The sequence below is a fragment of the Saccostrea cucullata genome, unplaced genomic scaffold (genome assembly GCF_032062105.1).
Source record: "Saccostrea cucullata isolate Sc308-1 unplaced genomic scaffold, CSIRO_AGI_Scuc_v1 ctg308, whole genome shotgun sequence".
Classification (NCBI taxonomy): Eukaryota; Metazoa; Mollusca; class Bivalvia; order Ostreida; family Ostreidae; genus Saccostrea; species Saccostrea cuccullata.
The window spans coordinates 198,056-212,437 of record NW_026930989.1 but is presented as its reverse complement, the minus strand read 5'-3'; the positions used below and the strand labels follow the sequence as shown (position 1 = coordinate 212,437).

The following is a 14,382-nucleotide window of genomic DNA, read 5'->3' as shown; positions in this document are numbered from 1 at the left end:
CCTTAAAGGAACCCCATTCGCCATAACAAGATAGTTTTCTTCTTGTGTAGAAGTTTTTTAAAAAATAAATCCTTCTTTATAAAAGTATATAAATGGTTCCGTTTATAAAGGAGCAAAAGAAAATTCTATCAAAATTCCGTCAGTTTGACAGGCTGGCAGCGGTATTCCACAGGTGCTTGGGACGGGACCCCCACCCTCTTCCGTGTTCCGTAATCCAACGGTTCTTTTGACTTTTTTGATTAAAATATTTTTCTATGACATATTCGCAAAGTATTACTCTAAAAAATCCAAAATTTAAGCTAAAGCTACCTTTTATAAAAATCCATACCCTCTGATACTAAAACAGAACGTCCCCAAGCACCTTTGCGTATTCAAAATATTATTTATCCGGATTTGTTTTAATCGGAAGTAGGTTCTTCCTTTTACCTAACTTCCGCTTTGTATGGATGAGGCATTGAAAAGTGAATTTTAAAACAGGGGGTTATTTTGTTATTTGGGGGTATTTTACTAGTATATTTGTCCATATAAATCGGACAAAATTCCGCCCAAAGGGAAGAGGGATACTAGCGTTCCGGAGGTTTCTGTATTGGTGAGTTGAAAAATGATATAACTCCTGACATGTGACTCTATATATAACATAGCCTTGTTTGGAAGTTTTCTTATTTCCATACAATTGAAACAAAGGTTGAAAGAAAAAAAAAAATCCTTTATCTATTTCTCATTTTTATTTAAAATACTAAGAAAAAAAGTTTTTAAAAATCGTTATTCGTAAACAAACATGTGATTTTCACGTGGTGATAACCTTGAACTTAGGTGGGCAATTTAAAAATGTCGTCAGTCCTATGTTTAGATGGAATACAGTATCATAAGCAGGTAAAGTCCAATATGTTGTGTCTGATAAGATATATTTGCCAAAATGATAATTTCACTTGTGAATGTTGACCTAAACGTAAAGTGGGACTTAAAATATCACACCTGAATGTTTCTATTTACTTGTGGGTAAATCATGACATGAAGAATAGCTGTAATGTGATATATACACTTTTTGTTAAGGTAGAGAATGAGACGTACATTGTCATTTTTAAGAAATATTTAATTTTCACTAACTTTGTATATTCAATTTTTATCACATGACAATGTCATAATTGTACAAGCTTTATGAAAAATATAATATGTTGTTTTGTAATTTAAAATAGGCGATGATGAAGCATTTAGGGCAAGCACTGATATATTTATCGATAAAATATCTCTAAAATAATGTATCAGTCATTTCATATTGCATATTGGTTAGCAATCACCCATCTATTTTTCTGTAAAAAAACTGTAGCACTTTTGCTATACCATATCAATGTAGATCTATTCATATTTTTACACTAAAAAAGTTTTTGCTTAAAAAATATTATACCAGCATAATCTTAAACTTTGACAATTCCAAACATCCAGGAAGTCCAAACATCACCTGAACTTGTCAAAATTTTCATGAACAATGTGTGCTTCTGGCTAAAATTTTCTCTGTAACTGTTCATTAGAGCTCTCCTTAAAAGAAGACTAAGACACAAAAATCGTAATTCCTTAAGTCCTTTATCTTTAGATAAAGATATTTAATCAAATTTAGTATAATTTAATAAACATTTTTATAATTTTATGCTAGCTCTTGATATTAATTAATTATATATCCATATAGTATGCTGTTAAATGTATTGTAACCTTCTTTCAAGTTACAAAACAATTTGAACATGTTAATGTATTGTTATTTCAGGGTGGTTTTTCCTTGAGGTTCTACATCGAGTGCCCCGAGGGCTTCTGCAGACTTAAGCAGAAGTTAGACTTCAACGCAGAACCACCGTGGGATCCCAGCTAGTATCGGTTGAGTGCAGGTGTTTCCTCTGGCCAGGTACTGAATGAGCATCAAGAATATAACATATTTGACTTTCCAATTTTTGAGAAAACACGTGTATTCTGATTGACATTTTACTAGTGTTAAATCTAGACCCTAAAAAGGGCATGGTAATCCAAGAATCAAAAGGGCACTTTGTGTCGTGCAACCGGAGATCTTGAGGGCACTTTTTAAACACATGATAATGTCTGTAAAATTATAAACATTTATTTTTACATACTTTAACATGTTTAATTACTTTTAATATCCTTTCATATTGAAATCTTTATTTAAACAAGTAATTAAAAGATCAATTCATATATCTGTATTCCATTCACTTTTTAAAAAAATACCTACATAATTAGCACACCTGGGCTGACATAACAATTGTTGAACAAAAAGAATATAAAAACATCCAATTTCTTTAATCCAAAAATCAGTAAGGTTACACTGGAGAAAGTAATAGGTATGAATCTAGCTAAAACCTGCACAAATTATTAAAGTTTGGAGGTATGATTTTTTTTTACCTGCTTGGACTGTGTTATTTGTGTACTAGTACAGTCAATTTCAACATTGAAAAAAAAAATACTTTTTTTCCAGGGAAGGGGGGAGGGGCATTTTGGAAAATACATGTAGAGACCATTCTCTTTACTTGGAAAATACTCTACCAACATGATCAAGTGAAAACTGATCTTACCCCCCAAAAAATTGAATGCCATATATAAAATAAATTTGTTAAAAAAAATCTGGCTTCAGTTAGAAACATTGACCCTCAGTTTGTCAAATCTATCAGTTTATTCAAAGAAACTAACTTAGTTTGTTGTTTTTAAGCCTTTTTATCATATTACATTCAGTTTTTGGTACAATGTAAGTTGACTTTATTCAGATAAAATATCAGTTTTTTTCTTCAACTATGTGTTTTATTCTACTTTTGGTTTAAAAAAAACGATCCTGATTTTAATTAGTTAAAAGTTTACAAGTTAATTTATCTATGGTCTTGGGCTAATTCTTGCATAATCAATGCAATCAAATGACAGTTTTTCAAGTTAAATCCTCTACCCTGACAGCCTGAGGCATATTAATCAGCCAGGTGGCTGTGTGCGTGCGTTCAAGCGTGAAGTGATTCCCTGTCGTGATATAAACAAAGGGATTATCAGCATGCACTGAATAAACAGAGCAGCTAAGGAATATTGCCTCAACTTATTTATTCATTTTTGGTTAGGAAATAAGGGCATGGCATGGTGCCGCGCCATTAGTTTGCTTTAGATTTAACACTATTTTACTCTTTGACAAAACAGCCAAATGTACAAATATATGTATGTGCCTTTCTTGATGATGTGAATGAATTTCAGTGCAGGTAATATATTTATAAACACATGACAAAATTTAAAACCTCATTATTTTGATAGCACATTAGCTTTCACTATTGTTGATAGCCAGTGGGTTTTAATTCTACAATCATCACCTGCTAATTAAGTTTCATTCCTCCCATTTTCCTGTTTATTTTCACAATGTTCTCTGTACCAGCATCGACATAGCAACAACTAAACTAAAATAATATCAGTTGTAAAACTGTCAATAGGTCGGAATTTCCTTTGAAAGCATCATTTTATACCATTTTTCACAAGTTTAATCTGTCATTTATTTGATAGATATTTACAGGCATTAATTGCGTATTCAATTTTGGAAGAGTGTACAAGAATTTAACATGTAGATTGTGTCTTCTCTATTTCAGATTGTTTGTATAACTTTTGATAATCATGAAGAAATACATTGGTAATAACTGTACTGTTCAAATGAATACCTATGAACAATCCATCAGAAGCTTTGTAGAGGAGAAAGCCAATCTCCATGACAATGAAGTAAGTTGTATTCTCTCTGTATACAATATCTTGAAAAAAATGAAACAATTTTTAACCTAGAACGTAGGTTTGACATGTTAAATCATATCAAACCTTTCAATGGTGAAAATGATAAAATATTTTTCTTTAAAAAAATATAACAAACAATAAGTGCATATTTATCAAAATCTTTTTGTTGCACCATTCTGATATTCAAAACTGTGTAAATTTGTGAACTTGATATTTCTTATCAGTTGACTTCATACATATGAAGATATATAATACTGTAAACCAACTTTAATTCGCATGCGAGAAATTTTCGCGAGGTTGGCGAGAGCCTCGTCATCGCAAATATTTCTCGCCACGAACGGGTCCGTAAAGTCTCTTTTTCTATTAAGAGAAGGCTAGATCGCGAAAATAAATCGCTGCGAACTACTTTACTCCCGGTAAATCGCGAAATAAAGTCGTCGCGAATAAAAGTTGGTTTACAGTATTTAAAAAAAATCTTTCTTAATTATTTTTTTTACAGGTGTATACAAGATTGTTTTTAGTCCTTCTTTTATTATTTGTATTGTTATATCTGTGTAAAGCGCTTCAGAGTTCACAGAAGATAAGGCTCTATATAAAATTTTATTATTATCTTTTTATTTGAATATCAACTCTTTTTTTTCATAGCAAAAAGAGGAGGCTTTCTTCATTGGTGACCTTGGGGACATCATTACAAAGCACAAGGTCTGGAAAGAGATGCTGCCAAGGGTCATGCCCTTCTATGGTAAAATTGTACACTAGTTAATTTAGCATTTTTCATTAGGTACATTGAAATGCATAATGCAAGTTTTGTTTCTTGCTTAGAAGTAAAATTATATGTGCAGTACTGGTAATAAGCAATAATTTGAACAATTTATAATTTTAGCTGTGAAATGCAATGACGACTATGCTGTCCTTAAGCTGTTGGCAGACATGGGAACTAATTTTGACTGTGCTAGCAAGGTTATTACGTCAGAATAATTGTATCTTTATGTGTAAAAAAAGATTTTAAGCTAATGTTTTAAGCTAATGGTTTGTCAAAAAGTATTGCAAAATACTGTAAATCACTTTTTATTTGTGAGAACTATATTTTCGCTTAATTACGCGAGATTGTGTGCTTGCAACAATTTTATTCTTGCGTATAAAAGTATTCTTATGATTATATAGAGCAATAACCACAATTCGTGAAAATTTTGTCTGACTCATCAAGAATCAATGCCTATTTTGCGAAAATAAGGTGTCACAAAAAATTAACTGATAAACAGTACTGTACATGTTCGTTATTTGGTTTAATGGATTGAATTTTTCTTTAAAAACTTTATAGGCTGAGATTATGAAAGTTCTTGATTTGGGAGTTGATCCCTCTAGAATTATCTATGCCAACCCCTGCAAGCAGAACTCCTACATCAAGTATGCTGCCAAGAAGCATGTGGATATGATGACCTTTGACAATGAGGATGAGCTGCATAAAGTCAAAACCTGGTTTCCAGAGGCCAGGTAATTTGGAATCTGAATTGTAGAGCTTCAAAACTTTCAGAAAGTTTCTGTTTAAGTGTTTGATTTAGATTTCTTTTCATTAGTATAAATTTCTTTCTAGACCATTGGAAATGTTGGTAGGATTTTACAATTGGATGTTTTCAAGTTTTGAGAAGTTTTACTGATACAGTGTTAAGTTTATATTTTTCTCTTTGCATACTAGGCTGGTTCTGAGAATTCTACCTCCATCTAACTTCAAGGTGCAATGCGAGCTAGGGAACAAATATGGATGCCATCCAGACAAAGCCTACACTCTTCTGGAGGTTGCGCGCAACCTTGGGCTTAATGTCATGGGAGTCAGGTAATATTCTTTATTTATTATGTACTTCAGTCATTTCTGTTCAAAACATTTGATATTTCATTTAGCTCAGTTTTCAACATATCCTTCTGTTGATGTCAGGAATAAACAGAAGATAACGGCATGAATACAGTTCCTTATTTGAATATGCCCAATTTTAATTATTAAATATGTAGAGGATATTCATTGTTTTGTAGTTGGATGTACACTTTATTTCTTGAATGGGGGAGAGTTTTTTTTTTGTTGATATTTTCAAGAGTGCTTTGCACTTAATGCGAAATTATGAAAATATCCTGTCTCATGATCAAATGAATTCCATAACAATGAGTTTTCTATTATTTTTTTGATTCTCCAATATTATTCTTGAGTGATTGCAAGATATCATAGCTAATTGATAGTGCACTTGCATTTTTATAGCATTTGGAAAAACCACTTTATTCTATGTCAAGATGGTGAATATACTTGTGTTATCTCATAACAGGGAGTGCTTTGAATAACTCTTTTGTGAAGGGAAAGAAAACTAAGTTTAACCCTATTTTTGATATTTTTTGGCTGTAAAGAATATAAGAATTTTATTTTTACTGTGGAAAAAATACCACTTACCCAGGTGTTCAATGAACTAATTACAGTATTTCACCATTGAAAATGCATTGCAAGTACAAGTAAATATAGAAAATTTGCAACCATCTATTAAAATTTCAAGAAAAATACTTGCAAAGGAAAAAAATTAATTAAGAATAAAAAAAAAAAAACTGAACTTACTCTTGACAGAGAATAATAACTTGAAGTGTTACTTTTTTCAGTTTCCATGTGGGCAGTGGGTGCGAGGAGGCAGAAGCTTTTGCTGTAGCCATACAGCAGGCTCGTAATGTCTTTGATCTCGCCCTCAACATGGGATTCAATATGACCTTGCTTGACATTGGAGGAGGATTTCCTGGACAACAGTCGGCACCAATTCCATTCTGTGAAGTTAGTGTTATTTACTTAATTCATGTAAAACAAAAATAAATTGTGATTTATTCCTTGCTGCTATAACTGTTTTTAAATGCTGATTTTTCAAAATGAATAAGTATTATATGATAATTTATGCTGGAGCCTTGTTAATCCAGACCCCAATAATCCGGATGCTTCACTCTCTGGATGCAACCTGTCATCTTCCAATATAATGAACTTTTCAGATTGCCAGCGTTGTCAATGAGGCCCTGGACCACTACTTCCCAGCTTCAGAGGATGTGGAGATTATTGCGGAACCAGGGAGGTACTTTGTAGCTTCAGCCTTCGTTCTCACCGTCAACATCATCGCCAAGAGAGTAGTGACCAAAGAAAAGACCAATGGTAAAGTTTCAATTTAGATTATACAATTTATATAAAAAATATTCTAAACCATGAGGACACATCTGCTGAAAAATCAAATGCACCAGTGGGGAAAGGGATATTCGCAGAGACCAAAATGGACTGACATGGTTTAAAGTGTTAGGCTACATAAAATTGAAATTACAGTTCTCAGGCTCCTTGTGCATTCATTTTGAGGTAGCTGCATCAGAAACTTTTTGGTATTTTTAATAAAATGAAAAGTAGGTATTGTGAAGACCAGTCTGGGGAAAAAAGAATTCTGCCCTCATTTTCTCTTCGCTTTTGCTCTCTATTTCTGTGTCTGGTAGCTAATTTGTTGAAGACAACTGACATTTCATCTGCAAAAATATTCACAGTTGATGTCTACATTGATAACATAAGTATATATATAAAAAACTTATTGTTGATTGAACGTAAGATTTAGTTTACTTAAAATTAAAGTCTAGGCATATAAAAACAATGACTAAAGTCATTATACTAATGTATTGAAGAAGGAAGTAATAGAAAATGCAATAATAGAGTACATCCCTTATTTTCTCTACCAATGAAAAAGGAAAGTAAAGGCCTCCCATCTCTCATTCTCTGTTGAAAAGAAAATTTGTCTGTGAACCAGAGAATCGTTCAAGTGACCTAATGTGTCTGTGACCTTATTTGTAGATGATGACCCCACGGACACCAAGGGACCAGTCATGATGTACTACGTCAATGATGGAGTCTATGGCTCCTTTAACTGCCTTCTGTTTGATCATGCTAAGGTGGAAGTCCACACCCTTCAGGTAATGACAACCACAAAGGGGTTTTTCTCTGTTAAAAAATATGTACAGTTCAATATTATGAACATATACATATATACAATTTCCATGAAATCAATATTCATCTTGAACCTCTTTAGCAAGGGATTTTGAATAAATTAAATTGAAATGTGCAAACTGAGAATGAAAGTTAATCTTGAATTTTATTGTCATGATTTAAATTGACAGGGAAGTGAAGTAGATCAGTGCTACTCCAGCAGTGTTTGGGGACCAACCTGTGATGGCCTTGACTGTATCCTGGAGGAGTGTTCCCTCCCAGAGCTCAGGGTGGGACACTGGCTCTACTTCAAGGACATGGGGGCATACACCATGTCTGCAGCCTCAACCTTCAATGGCATGCCTCCTCCCCATAAGTACTACTTGTGTGACCAAACTCTTTGGTAAGTTCAATACAAAACAGAAGTTTTAACTTCTATTATTGTTTTTGGTGTTCAAGTAAAATCAATTTTATAGGCACTGTCATTCAAATATTTGAAAGAAAAAGAAAAAAAAATCTTTTTGTTTGGGGAGTGCATCTGTAGAAAATAAATGATATTTTCTGCAATTTTCTGGTTTTTTTTCTTTCAGGAATACAGTGTACCCTGAGAGAGTGAAGAAGAGCAGCTACATCCAGAAGATTCCGCACATGATGACCGGTCACATGGTGGATGAAGCCCACGACTTGAATGACCTATTTGGTACTTCTCCTGCTACTGAAGCTTTAGTTGGATCGCCATTTGGATTTTAAAGAAAGAGAAGCTTGGACATTTTAATCCATGATTTCTAGATATTGATTGTCAAGAGTTATGCACTCAATGGAAACACCTGCACTATATCAATATACTGGTCAGAATTGGAGACTGAGTCGCGGGTATCTGTTTCATTCGCTTAATGAGAAAGATACAGGAAGATTTCGGTTTCCTCTAGTCAAATAAATTTGTCGTAAACATGTAATATTGTATTTTCTTAGTATTTGAAGTAATCATGGTTTGGAACAGAGAAAGCTCATGGGCCACAATGTTCAAAGGACATCCATTCTTTTCCAGTCATATGATCATTAACATACCGTAAATCTGGAAATTTTTACATCGATTTTATTTTGCGAATTCGGTTCAAAATGGTGTTGATAAATTTTTATGTTACAAAATTTTGCCAATTACCACTGCTTTGTTTACATTTTCTTATTGGTAATTTATTTTTAAGAAGAATATTTTTGCAAATGCAATGAACATGCAAATTTGCTAAAAATTTATCTACAGCAAAAATTTCCAGATTTACGGTACTGATTAACATCAACCAACACTGTGGTTACCAAATTCCAGTCTGTGATATAAATTGTTTATTTATACAATAAAATGCTTTCTTTGTTTGTTATTACTGGAATTAACGGAAGCAGCTGTTGCAGAAAAAATAAGTGACCTGCGTAAGGGGGTTATGTAAATTTTTTCTGCAATAGCTGCGACCGTTAATTCCAGTAATAACAAACGAAGAAAGACATTTTATTGTTTATATTTATGTCTGTTTAAATAATCATTTAAAGTAGGATTAAAAAGATTAATTATTGTATTAATGATGCGAACGTCTTCATACGTTTCGTTGATGGAACAGTCACTGATCAAGAAATCTGTACAGGCGACATGCCTACTGTAGTTCATGCATTGATTAACGCAATGGTTTTCTTAAGAAATAAAGGAGAAAATATTCAGTGGATGTAAATATATAGCAGTATGTACAGTATAGGGAGGCTGTGATATTCTGAGGATTTTCTGAGAATCATTCGATTAATTGACTGGTATATGGAAGATGCATCTCTTCTAAAGTCCCCTCAAAATGAAAACATGAAATTAAATATCAAAACAATAACAATATATTGGTCTTTGTAAGCAAAGTCAACAAAAACTAAATTTGTAGGGCTGACATTATTTGAGACCCAGTTACTGTTCAACTTTTGCGATAATTAATAGAGTCAGTGTTTTACTGTGTTATCTACGAATTAAAAATGCTAATTTAATGCTACAAATCTTTGACTTGACAAACATTTCACTCAATATAATTTTTTAAATTAGTTTAAAGGTGCTTTTTTGTGGTGTCCAATCTTTTAACGATATTATAAAATTGTGCACAACCACAAGTACATTCTGTTGATGACATCCTTTATAGTTTATATGTATTAAATTTGTTCGTCCTATTCACTCTGTCGTCGCTCCAAATGCTAGATTTTAAAAAAAAAAGATTCTTCATGGATAGCCGCTTAAATGGCACAATATCCACTGGGACATGAAATTTTCAGACTGTTAAAAAAAACATAGGTAATCAGAGATTACAGAGCTCACCTCAACAAATGTTGTCTTTAAGTAAGGCAAAGTCACACAATTAACCAACAAAAAGTAAAAAAAATGAAAATATTTTTAAAAGCAATTTTGATCTGATACTTTGAAATAGACCTACATAAAAAATTTAAACTACTTCTTCTATGAAAATGTAAAAAATCCAGCATCTGAAAGTGAATTTTTGTTTTTCTGGCATTAGCTAATCATAGAAAAATGAAGTTTTCACTCTTGAAGCAGCATTTGTGCAAGTTTCATTTATACAATGTTATATAAGCCTTATAGTTTTTGGTAATAGACCTGCAACCATAACTTTTACCTTGTCTATTATCTGAAAAATGTATGTCCAATTTATCCGAAGCAAGTCCATTAGTGTGCATCCTTAATGTAAATCCATGCAAGTTATGCTCATTATAGGGCTCATAGTTTATTGGAAATGAAACATGCATCAAAACTAACATTTTCACTCAACCACAAAAAGTAGGTCAGATTCAGCATCCGAAGCAAGCCTGGAAGTATGCATCCTTAGATGTATCTTCTATGCAAGACTGGTCATTCAGAACTCATAGTTCCTTGGAAATGAAACCTAGGACCAAAAACTTTTAACTTTTCATTGTATTCAGATTCAGCATCCAAAGCAAGCCTGGTAGTGTGCATCCTTAGATGTATCATTCATGCAAGTTTGGTCAACATAGGGCTTAAAGTTACTTGCAAATGAAACCTGCACCAAAAACATTAACCTGTTCGCTCAACTGGAAAACGTAGGTCAGATTCAGCATCCGAAGCAAGCCCGGTAGTATGCATTAGATGTATCATCCATGCAAGTTTGGTCAACATAGGGCTTATAGTTACTTGAAATGAAACCTACAAGGAAAAACTTTATGTTCACTCAACTGGAAAATGTAGGTCATTTCAGCATCCGAAGCAAGCCCGGTATATGTACATGTATCATCCATGCAAGTTTGGTCAACATGGGCTGATATTACTTGGTAATGAAACCTACACCAAAAACTTTAACCTGTTCACTCAATCAAAATGTAGGTTAGATTCAGCATGAAGCAAGCCTGGTAGTATGCATCCTTAGATGTATCATCCATGCAAGTTTGGTCAACATAGAATAGTTACTTGGTAATGAAACCTCACCAAAAATTTAACCTGTTCATATAAAATGTAGGTCAGATTCAGCATCCGAAACAAGCCTGATAGTATGCATCCTTAGATGTATCATCCATGCAAGTTTGGTCAACATAGGGCTTATAGTTACTTGGATATAAAAAAATAGGTCAGATCCAGCATCCGAAGCAATTCTGGTAGTGTCCATCCCTAGATGCATCATCCATGCAAGTTTGGTCAAAAGGGCTTATAGTTTAAATGAAACTACCAAAAACTTTAACCTGTTCAAACAAAATGTTCAGCATCCGAATAAGCCCGGTAGTATTTTTTATAATCCATGCAAGTTTGGTAAATAGGGCTTTTTACTTGGTAATGAAACCTGCACCAAAAACTTTAACCTGTTCACACAACCGGATAATGTAGGTCAGAATTCAGCACAAGCCACAGTATGCATCCTGTAGATGTATCATCCATGCAAGTTTGGTCAACATAGGGCTTATAGTTATGTAATGGAAATAAACCCACACCAAAAACTGCACCAAAAATGTTAACCTGCCCAAAAACAGTTCTGGTAATTCCTTTGCTGAAATTGCAGCATCTGAAACTTTGTCTGGTACAATAAAACACACTAAAACCATCTTCCATGCATATCTAATCAGTATAGGACATAGAAGTAATTAAAAGAAAACTGCTCCAAAAAACTTAACCTTAACCTGGGACGCCGATGAAATTATCAGAACTTCGTTGAAAAAAAATAACACAACACTGAATACTTGGTTTGTAGGTAATGTGTATATTATAATTAGGGACGATGTCAAATGTTTAAAAAAAAATTTACAGAACGTTCAAATTCGAAAGACAAGAACAGAAGAGATATTTAACAATTAAAACATTGCTGTGATGTCATTCCTTTGTTCTTGCAGTCTAAAAATTTACCTGTGGCAGTCCGATATTAGTGAGCAGTCTGACATTAATCGTAATATGATATCAGACTGTCTCAGTACTGATATCCTTCAAAATTGGACTGCTACTGAACAAAAGAAATAAAAAGTGTGATAATTTAACAAACAGCAATTTAAATTTCTCACACGAAATGACGATTTTGAAACATTGATCTTACAGAATTGCAGATTTTTTTTTTTTTTAATTAAACTTTCAATTACACCAAATATACTGTAACAGGAAGAAGAACATGCGAAAGACCAGATAATGTAAATAAAAAACAAAACAAAAACCAACAAAAACAGGTAAACTTCTAATGAACTTTTTAATATTGGAGAAGTGTTTCAACCCCTTTCTCTGGTTTATGAAAAAAGAGTGGGCACACTGGGGGTCACCAAAGAAGCAAATAAACTTTCAAAGCCCCAATAGACAAAGTTTAGACACTGTAAAGAGCAGCATTCAAACAAATTTATTTCATTTTTTTTTATTAAAAAGAAAATGCCTAGATGCATTATCAAGATAACTAGGCCTAGTATATGATAATTAAAACTTAATTTGACAGATTCGCAACAAATTTTGAAAGAAATTTGAAGTTTTTTAACGTTTCCCTCAAAACTCCTGGATGTTTTCTGTAATTGGAACATCAAAACAAATGTATATGTAGACGCTTAACATAAAAAATGAAATGGACTAATATACCTTTAGCGTTTGCTTAATTTTCTGTGGATATTCTTCATATCGACAATTTCCTTTCCATTCCAAATTCATCGTTCACTAAATTGTCTGTATGATAATTCGTTGCACTGATTTAATCTCTGTGTATGTTTTAATTAAGAAAAAAAAATTCCCCCTCTCTCCTTTTCAGATTCTTTCAAATACCTTCTTCAGTGTAGACAAATCCCTAAATACTGAGTACTTTTCATTTAAGCCTGCTTTCTTGAAAGAATTGCTTCAGTGGTCGTTAACACATTTGTCTTTTGTTCTAATATCGGACTGTCTCAGGTAAATCAAAAGCAATGTTTTAAGTACGATATATGCCTCATACAATTCTGTATTTAAACAAGCAAATTCAAAGAATTGTGGTCCCCCGCTTTCGGTGTCTTTGTGGATGAGATGTCATTTTTTATGACACATTGTGTCTAATATGAACACCCTATCATATGTCATTTATTTAGAAATTATCACTGAAGTTGATTTTTTTTTAAAAATAAGGTCAATTGTGAAGGTCAAGGTCAAGGGGTAAGAATTCATAGCATGCTCGGAAATATCTTGTCACAGGTAATGCACATGTCAAATATGAAAGTCCTATCTCTTCTCAATATAAGGAACAAGATGTGTTTGTGAAACACAGATGACCTCGTATGGCAACATAACAAAGATTTAACATTTCTTAATTCAAGTGAAATATATTTGATATTACCCAAAGTAGGGTTTTCAGACAAGAAATACGATTGTGAAATACAAAATCCCCCCCCCCCTGTTCAAAAGAAAGTTATGGCCAAGGATACATTTTTGAAAGCTAGGTCAAACTCCAAGGTGAAAGGGTCTGAGTTGTTGATTTCTTTAAAAAGGTCACAAGTAATACATATGTGAAGGATGAAAACACTAACCTTAACTGTTCAATAGTTATGGCCCAGGTAAAAGTTTTGGAAAAGACAGTCAATCTCCAAGGTCAAGGTCAAAGGGTCAAAGTTCTTGGTATCCAATGAAAGGTCTTCTCATAAGGATTACATATGTGAAGTATGAAAGCCTTAGCCCTTACCGTTCAAATGTTATGGTCAAGGTTAATCTTTTTTTTTCATAAGTACGGAAATCTCCAAGGTCAAAGTCAAAATGTCAGAATGGTTGGTATCCAATGAAAGGCCTTGCCACAAAAAATACATATGTGAAATATGTAAGTCCTAGTTTCTACCATTCAAGTTTTTTCATAAGTATGGAAATCTCCAAGGTCAAAAGGTCAAAGTTGTTGGTATCCAATGAAAGGTCTTGCGACAAAAAACATATGTGCAAAAATATGAAGTCCTACATGTAGTATCTACTGTTCAAAAGTTGTGGCCATGGTCAAAGTTTTTGAAAATTAGCTCAATCTCCAAGATCAAGGTCAAAGGGTCAAAGTTCTTGGTATCCAATGAAAGGTCTTTTCACAAGGATTATATATGTGAAGTAGGATAGCCCTAGCCCTTTCCGTTCAAAAGTTATGGTCAAGGTAAATGTTTTTTCATTGGTCTCTAAGGTCAAGGTTAAAAGGTCAAAGTTGTTGGTGTCCAATGAAAGGCCT

General features: G+C 33.2%; 1 protein-coding gene across 1 annotated transcript; it reads left to right on the top strand.

Moving 5' to 3' along the window:
- Positions 1-414: 414 nt before the first annotated feature.
- LOC134230910 (ornithine decarboxylase-like) lies at positions 415-8,676 on the top strand. Its single transcript, XM_062712775.1, has 12 exons — positions 415-589; positions 1,760-1,894; positions 3,612-3,738; positions 4,393-4,489; positions 4,631-4,707; positions 5,069-5,241; positions 5,444-5,581; positions 6,382-6,547; positions 6,757-6,913; positions 7,589-7,707; positions 7,912-8,123; positions 8,311-8,676. The coding sequence occupies exons 3-12, from the start codon at positions 3,637-3,639 to the stop codon at positions 8,468-8,470; spliced, it is 1,401 nt and encodes a 466-aa protein (XP_062568759.1). The 5' UTR covers positions 415-589; positions 1,760-1,894; positions 3,612-3,636; the 3' UTR covers positions 8,471-8,676.
- Positions 8,677-14,382: the final 5,706 nt, after the last annotated feature.

Bases quoted from the DNA above. Each gene is read 5' to 3' on its own strand.
- LOC134230910 (XM_062712775.1), top strand. From the start codon at position 3,637: ATGAAGAAATACATTGGTAATAACTGTACTGTTCAAATGAATACCTAT. The intron at 5,242-5,443 runs GTAATTTGGAAT...TTTGCATACTAG, and splicing joins ACCTGGTTTCCAGAGGCCAG to GCTGGTTCTGAGAATTCTAC. The intron at 6,914-7,588 runs GTAAAGTTTCAA...CCTTATTTGTAG, and splicing joins GACCAAAGAAAAGACCAATG to ATGATGACCCCACGGACACC.